This window comes from Homalodisca vitripennis, chromosome X (assembly GCF_021130785.1).
Source record: "Homalodisca vitripennis isolate AUS2020 chromosome X, UT_GWSS_2.1, whole genome shotgun sequence".
NCBI classification, from domain to species: Eukaryota; Metazoa; Arthropoda; class Insecta; order Hemiptera; family Cicadellidae; genus Homalodisca; species Homalodisca vitripennis.
Window position 1 is genome coordinate 125405362 of NC_060215.1, and position 9044 is coordinate 125414405.

Sequence of the window (9044 nt, forward strand, 5' to 3'; positions counted from 1 at the left end):
GTCCATATAAAATCTATTGCAATTGTAGTCACATATACTTAGAATCAATGTAAAATCTATTGTGATTGCTCTCATATCTGCTTCTAGCTTGTAAAATATTGTTTACATCAAAAATTTTTTATGTTTAGAATTTAAGATTTTCTCTTACTACACAACCGTATTATGGTCTAAATCTATATTTATACAGTCGGCCTCCAGAAATATTTTGTAAATCATCTACATCAATTGTGCTATTGATAATCTTTTTGAATATATCATAAATATTTTCTTCATCTTCTGTATCGAATGTAAATAAATCTGATTCTGCATTGTTTAATGTATGTACAGTACTCTTACCATTTTCGAACTGTATTTCTACAATCTCTGGTATAAATTTGTCATCTAGAAGATTGTGTAAGTTTATTCTCAAATTCGTAAAGTTTGGTTCTGTATTTTGTATTAATTCTAAAAAATGTTTTAAATTCTTTCTTCTTCTATTTTTTCTGTTTCACTTTTTAATAGATGATTTACAAAATATTAATGGAGGCGGACTGTATAAATAAGGATTTATACCATAATCCGGTTGTGTAGTAAGAAAAAATCTTTAATTTAAACATAAACATTTTGATGTACAGAATTTTACAAGCTCGAAGCAGATATGAGAGCAATGGCAATAGACTTTACATTGATTATATATATTGATTAAGTATATTTTACTACAATTGTAATAGATTTTATATTGACACAAAGTGGATATGACAATATTTCCAATAGATTATACATTGCTTCCAAACAGATATTTCATTGATTTCAAGCAGATTTGACATCATTTTTAATATCTAGATAATTGCTTTGTGACTTTCCTTCGTGAGCTTGATTTGTGAGACTGCTTCGTGATACTACTTCGTGAGCTTGCCACGTAAGACTGCTTCGTGAGCTTACTTCGTGAGCTTACTTCGTGAGACTGCTTCGTGAGCTTGCATCGTGGGCTTGCTTCGTTAGACTGCTTCGTGTGCTTGCTTCGTGAGAGACTGCTCCCTGAAAGACTGCTTCGTCTGATTGGTTCGTGAGAGTGCTTCGTAAGACTGTATCGTGAGACTGCTTCGTGAGAGACTGCTCCCTGAAGGACTTCTTCGTGTGTTTGCTTCGTGAGCTTGCTTCGTGAGAGACTGCTTCCTGAGAGACTGCTTCCTGTGAGTGCTTTGTGAGCTTGCTACGTGACGAGACTGCTTCGTGGGCTTGTTTCGTGAGAGACTGCTTCGTGAGAGTGCTTCGTGATTTTGCTTCGTGAGAGACTGCTTCGAGAGCTTGCTTGGCGAAATTCGTAACAGATAAGAAATCATTTTTAATAGATTTTACATTGATATACAAAACACGCGTTTTTTTTAGTATTTTGGAAGTATAATGCAGATTTTTCACCTTAAAAGTGTATAATTTACCCCATTTTTTGTAGTAGTACTCTTGTATTTTTTCGTATTAAATGAAACTATTACAAGGGTTGAACAAGGTTGATGATTTAAAGTTCAAAGAATACAAGAAGTTGAAAGAATTAGAAAAACATAAGAAATACAAAATCATGAATTTGGAGAAAATTAAAGATAAACTCGGGTTTACAATAATTGCAGAATTGGAAGATTGTAAAGTACACTAGCCGAACAGATTTTTTACTGTTTTATATGGAAAACAAGATTAAAGAATTGAATTACATGATAACTTACACTAGATTGGTACTGGAAATAAGACAATAAAGGATGAAGAAGGTTTTACAATTAACTTTGTAGAATAAAGATTTTTTTATTACGATCTTTTCGTTTATTCGAAGCATATTCAACAACATTTCCAATAGATTGATACGATGCTTTTTTGACCAAGTTTCCAATAGACAGCTCAAGAAAGTATAAGCCAACATTAAAAAATCTATAGATTCAGTTATTTTTCATTCGTGATTTACTGTTTTATTTCTCGTGATTTCTCTGACTCATTTACGGTACATTGGATACGAATTTACATTGGTTTTCTGTTGCACCCAAAAGTGAGCTAGAAACCCCATACTCATATCTACTTTCACCTGTGGAAATGTTTTATTATGACCGACTAGTTGTATTTTCCCCTTTTGAATTCATGTTGATTTACAAAACAATGCTCTTAGCTTCTAAAAATCTATTAACGTATTATAAAGAGTTTACTCAAAATCTTTATCAATAACAAGATGCAGTGCAGTTGTTATATAATTCATAATAGTTTAGCAGATTTCATTGCTTTTAAAAATATACACAATTTAAAAAAAAGACTGTCTAGAATAATCCCTGATTCAATACTTCTAATTATAAATGACAGAGGATTCAAAGCTGCAGCGTATGCACATGATTTTGTGTTGAAAGGAAAAGACATAATGATATCGGTTTCACTGTCCCAAAAAATACTTAATCCAGGACTGCATTCCAATGTAGAGACTTCTTCGGTGTTTTGGTCTCCAGGCACTGTTCTGAGGGTTATCAATTAGTCCCATGTGAGTGATGCTGTAACAGACCTGTACATGGGAAGAAACGTAGAAAACACACACCCCCACACACACACACACACACACACACACACACACGCACGCACGCACGCACGCACACACACTCACACATACACTATCATTATCTTATACGCCCAGGATCCCCCATCATCTAAAAGATGTATCAAATGATTCTTTTACCAACGATCGATATACCCAAGCATTAATATCTGAAAGTGAAAAAAATTATCCTAATTATCAATATTATTTTAAATAAAATTTTTAAATTTAAAAATCAAGAAGTCTAATTTTTTTTAAGTCTTAATGAAATTATGGATTTATTACTAAATTAGAGCTAGGTTTCATATAGTATTATAAATTTTTATACAATTTTAAGTTCTTATTTCAGAACATCTGTGTACTTAAAAAAACGCATCAATAAGCTGTTTATTAACAATGTAAAAAAATACTTTTTCCTCAATAAAATGTTAATGTGCACGCTACAATCACAACTCGGTCCTAGTGGTATTATCAACCACTATTCAAATGAAACATTAGAACTTGAATGAATGAATAAATCTTTATTTCCTCATAGAAACAAAAATCACAACATATATAAACATAGGAAATGATCTCCACATTGGCGTAGCCTGTGTGTGGAGCTTAGACACACAGCTACATTGCTATATTTGTGTGATGTTTTATCTTATAGTAGTTTTATTAATTCGGTAATATTACCTTAGACGATCTTAGCGGGAATCCCGTCAATCCCCGGGAAGGAGCCCCCCTGAGTTCGGTGATACTCCGAAAAATATCAGCCTGAGTGAGGGGAACCAACCGGAGGGCCAAGTCCACGGCGAAGTCACCGTCATCAACAACAAGCTCAGTCACGGGAGTGACAGCACTGGCCAGCCCTGCCCCAACAACCTACATAATAATTATTGAATGTGTCTGCAACCTTAATCACGTCACTTTTATCCGGCTCCCTATTCCCTTCCAAAAAGGTTCAATTTTTAAAGCATCTTTTCGTTTAGTGTTATTAGTAATTTCACTAATACTTTTCATAGGAATTACGCGTTGTTCTTGTTTAAGTTAATATTATTACAAAAATAGTCTTCTTGCGCGTTTTAATAAGGTTACTAAGTACATTCCGGTAGGATTTAAACTGAGCAATAAGAATAGGATTGAAAGGTTGTTTTTTTTTATTGTTTGCTAATCTTATCTCTGTGTCTGACTGACTTAACCATCCTCTAGTCATCCACGGATTTATTTTCATTTCTTTCGCGGGAATGTGTTTATCTTCTGTAGAGTGGTTCAATACTGTCTGTATCTGACAAACAAATTTAATAGTTCGCAAGAAGTGTTGACGTCGTCTGTTTCAACTACAGACTCCCAATTAGTTACTGAAATCAGATATGCTCCTTTTTCTTAAATCCAGAAACACACTACTAAAATAATCCTATAAAATCTATCTATAGATTATCTATAATCTATAAATCTAAAAAAATGTTGTGATATGTTTTAGAACTAAGTTTAGAACTAGTAATATTGTTATTAATAGCAGCAACTGTAAAATAATGATCCGTCATTTCAGCTTTAATTACACCGCATTTTACATCTTTCGTGGTACGTGAGTCGACAAAAATATGATCAATGCAGCTACATCTATTTGTGGTGACACGAGTGGGTAAGTTAATACCACAGACATAGCCCGCGCCGTAGAGCACGTCCAGGTAACGTTGCGACGTTGGGTTATGTGTGTCCGGCAGAATACATCAGTTCACGTCACACACCAGCCAGTGTGTCCTGTTCCGCGGCCTGCTATCGCAATACGACTCCAGACCATCAATAAACAGTTCAAGGTCAAGGCCAGGTGATGGGCTGCGATACATAGCCAGGATACTGTACCAGCCACTACCAGTTACTATATCTACTTTAATGCTAGTTGCCCCGTGTAAACTAATACACATACATAATACTCAATCTTTCTGATTCCTACGCTTTTTTAACTAAGATTTTCGTGCCCATGCAATCGCTCAAACACGCTGCTTTCATCCATCCAAGTCTCCGTTAAAACTATAATATCAAATTTCTGGTTATATAACTATTTAATATTAACATGAGCTCATCAATATGCGTGTTATAACTACGGATATTACAATTAAATATTGTCATTAAGTTATCAGAGGCACTGGAAACATCATAATTGTTTTAACTTAAGGAATTTTTTTGTAAGTTTATTTAAATTTTATGTCGAGGAACGAATGTTATCTAAGGTTTTAATATTTGAAACTTGCCTACAATAAACAATCTGAACAAACAAATGTTATCTAAATCTTTCATATAGGCCATATAGAAATATCAAAAAATGATTTTTTTAGATCGCAAGGCTTGATGAGCAAAAAAATATATATTATATAAATAAAAATATAAAAATATTGATATATGGATGGCCACAGAATAAAATTCAAACAGTGAAATGTACTTACGTAATTTAAGAGAACATGAACTGGTAAATTATACTAAGTTAGCAGTTTATACCACAGACAGAAACACGTTGATTTTTTAATACAATAGGCTAGTTTTATTTTGGAAAAAGGTATGTATAACCATTTATGATTGTATCAGAGACATGTCTTACATGGCACAGCGACATAACAAATATCCAGGTAATGTTATCAGCAATAGGGTCATTAGTCAGAGTAAATACAATCCAGGATAAAGCTTTACATCTAATAAACTTGGTCACATAGCAAATTATTGTTATAGCAAGCCAACAAAACAATATATCCTGTTCATGCCAAAGTTATTACTCCCGGGAAACAAAAATCTACAGCTAGCAGTAAATTTACACCTAGTAAAAGTAAAAGTGTATTTTTCTTTCACAGTCTTAAAGTAGCTGAAAACTAATTTACTTGTGGAAATTCGTTAATAAACCAAATTATATACTTTATTTGTGCTTAATATATACGAAGTGAAGGTTCTGAGACAAGTATAGTCTTTTTTACTTTTGATTCTTATATTAATTATCTACAAATGTTTATTAACACCCATTAAAAATATTTGATTTTACATAATGTATTTGCAAAATTAACAACACACCCATTGTTGTATTGTTTTGCGTGTACTAAATATTACAATTCGATATTGTTAACATTTTTAAGAAGAGTTTCATAATTTAAAATGAAATATTATTCTTTTGTAGTTTTCTTATATATGCTATGTAAACAAATGAATATAATTCCAATTTAGATACATGTTTAAGTTAATCAATAAATTATTCATGGTTTATATTATCTGTTCATTTAACAGCAGTACATTTAAAATATAAGGGAATTGATCTGAAAACCCATATGTTATAATGATTATTGGAAGCATGAAAAGATCTTAAGTAGGGTCAATAAAATGGAATTCTTTGTATTTTTTAGTGCTTTATTCATGTACATATCGTTAAGTAGTGCTGAATGAAAAAGTCGTTAGGGAGCTTTGCAGCTGAAATCCATGTATGTGCTATGGGGAAGATAACACATTTGACCTCTTGCTGGTGGCATTTCTTGATGCGTTCACTGGCGTACAGGAGCTGCTGGGACGTGGTAGGGTTGTGGTAGCATATAAGGATATAGTGGAATTTGTGGATACTGTTGGTACTGTGGATACATGAGTTGTTGTGGATATTGGCCTCCCGCAGGTTTGCCAACAAACCCTTGGCCCATATCACCATAGCCTCCACGGCCATGACCTATACCTGCGCCTGCATGCACTCCTAGCAGATTGGCACCTATCCCGAGTCCGAAAAGTGAGCCATCGGAGCGAGGAGAAATTCCTTTATGCATTGGGCTTGCTCCGTGTTTCTTTAGTTCTTCTAAAGTTGTCTCCACACTGCTGGATGTTGTGGGAGATTTTTCTACGAGGCTGGGGATATCTTCCTAAAAATGATAAATATATTACTGTGTGTGTGCTTGTACGGTCATCAATATGCACTACAATATTGCAGCCTACATGAAGTATTGTATGCTCGAGCGCTGTTATTGCCTTGTTTTAAATAAATATAACTAACAACATAAATAAATAACATAAATATAAAATATAATGATGTTATTTATGTTCATAAATATAACATAATGATCATAAAAAATCCACCTAGTCACTATATTAGCGAAAAGATTACGTAATCATAATCATAATTTCTATATTTTTACACGAGCACAGAGCTGAAATTAGGGTTACAAGGCCCTTTCGTACATTTAATCCCAAAAACTTCTTTTTTGTATACTGTTAAAATAGACCATTCAAATGAGAGACATGTATAATAAATACAAACATAAGTATATTTATTAAAATAATATTTAATATTTTTATGTGGTTTACACAAAACCGTCAAATTAATGGTTGAAAATATGCATTTTATTACACATTATCAATGATTTTAATGTAGAATACTGCAACTTACTCATTCTACGACACTGACGGACTGTTTCTCTAGATTTTTGAACAATATCGAACATTGATCATTGTATAATTTGTAAATACATTAGACTTTTTTGGGAAACTCAAATATATGGATAATGTCACTTGAAATAATACTACTTGATTTTTATCTTACTTAAGTACAGTTTAAAGAGGCATATATTACAGCTAAACATTAAAGTGAACACACAATTATGCGAACACTTTGCTATGCTTAAGTATACTATATTACTCGAGTGCAGCAATCAAAGAGTATAAGTATTATAATTGTATAATTTGTAAGTTTAATTGTAGCAGATCTAGGTACCACTAGCTAAAATTCATAATAATAGCTGGGCGGTAGTATTAAAATTATATGTCATTTTGAAAATTTGTTCTCTTTCATATGAAACACGAAAGACTTTCTAAAATGTACACATTTGTATTTTGAACCAAATAATTAATATAAATATGTAATTTAAAACAAAATTAAATATTCTTATTATTGATTTGATTAGGCAACAGGATTTCAGACATTTTACATCGTTATACTTTACTAATTTAGTGTAATTGTGTTCAATTTTTATATCATGCAAGTAAGGTAAGTTTATTTAGAAAATATTTAAAACAGTGAAAACGTAATTTAAGATCATATATTGTTTAGCCATTGTTTAGAAGTAAATTTTCGACTTATTTTTATTCCAGTCTTATTATTGACCATCCTGAACAACGCTTTAGAAATTATTGACAATTTAGTAATAATCCGAATAATATATATTTCTATAAACCATATATTACTTCTTAAACACAAATAAAGTATATAATATAAATCTATGATATTATTTTAAATACATTATCCTAGTTTATAATATATACAGAAGGTTTCTGTGGAAAGATATTACAACACTTATTTATGAAAATGTCTCACTTATCATCTGTGAGAGGTTTTTGAAGTATTGCATGCTACTGTAGGCTATATAATATGTTAACGGATATTCAGGGTAATATATGACATTGCACTATTTATGATTTTCTAGAGCACATTTTCCGTTTTACAAAATACCAAAATTGTTTTGACCATTTTGTAACTGACGTAAAAGCTTTTCTAACAACTGAATATGTCACAGCTTATGTACGTTACAGACCAATCGCAGAAGCCTCAAAATGTAATTTTTTTTAACTTTAACAATTTGAAGTTTAAAATCTCTGAAGTGACAAAACTTTTTAGATATACCCTTATGTAAGAAGTTAAATATAATCGATACTGATAAATTTTACTGTAGCAAATACAAAATTCTGATACTCGTCAAATTGACTGGCCACCAAATTCTCATAAGTTTGCATTCTCTTAGTTGTTTATTCTACAGTCGTCTATGGACCACAACTTTTGCAGATATATTTAATAATAGTAAATGTTTAACATTAATATGCATTTAAATTGAACGGAATGTTCAATAAAAGCACATATAACTAAATATGTAATTAATTATATATCCTTTTTACCGTCGTGTCACTGCAAACCATCGCTACTACCAGGCAGAAACAGATGAGTGTCCTAAACACCATTTCCTGTAACAACAACTTAAACCTCATTTTTTCTAATAACAACTTAAAAAACATCATTTACTGTAACAACAACTTATAGATAATTTCCTGTAACATAACATTACAAGATATTTCGTTGTACAATCGAATGTGTAATATTTATAACTTATTTAATTTAATAAATTAATAAATAACAATTTCGAATTGCCAATTTAATTTCAATGCGATAAAAAATTGTATATCTAACAAACTACTAACCTTATTTGGTGTGTATCTTGAACGTGTGAACCAAGACTGAATTTAATCAGTAGTCTTATATAGTCTTCTTACTGAACGCTATGAAATAAAACAATACCTCACAGTCTTGTTATCAAACACATCGACTTTCCATTGTTTTATGTAGATTGGCGTAACCACTGATTAATGTTCCTTGTGCCACAATAGAGAACACTCTAATTAGTCTAATTAATGCCGCTCGATATCAGTATAGTCGACCAGAGTTCGGTGGTTTTAGTGCTGAAATAATTGCTACCTTATCATACCAGAATGGAAGTCATGAAATGTTATCAGACAA

The 9044-nt window shown here is 31.8% G+C and overlaps 1 protein-coding gene across 1 annotated transcript; it reads right to left on the reverse strand.

Annotated features, from left to right (window-relative positions):
* Window positions 1–5897: 5897 nt before the first annotated feature.
* On the reverse strand, window positions 5898–8813 carry LOC124368597. The gene is made up of 3 exons (XM_046825838.1): window positions 8729–8813; window positions 8429–8494; window positions 5898–6405 (listed from the first exon to the last, which is right to left on the reverse strand). Exons 2-3 carry the CDS (start codon window positions 8489–8491, stop codon window positions 6043–6045), a joined length of 426 nt encoding a protein of 141 aa, XP_046681794.1. The 5' UTR covers window positions 8492–8494; window positions 8729–8813; the 3' UTR covers window positions 5898–6042.
* Between the last annotated feature and the right edge of the window lie 231 nt (window positions 8814–9044).

Coding starts and splice junctions, on each gene's coding strand:
- LOC124368597 (XM_046825838.1), bottom strand. CDS start 8,491: ATGGTGTTTAGGACACTCATCTGTTTCTGCCTGGTAGTAGCGATGGTT. Junction 6,406..8,428: donor TGGTTTGCAGTGACACGACG/GTAAAAAGGATA, acceptor TATCATTTTTAG/GAAGATATCCCCAGCCTCGT.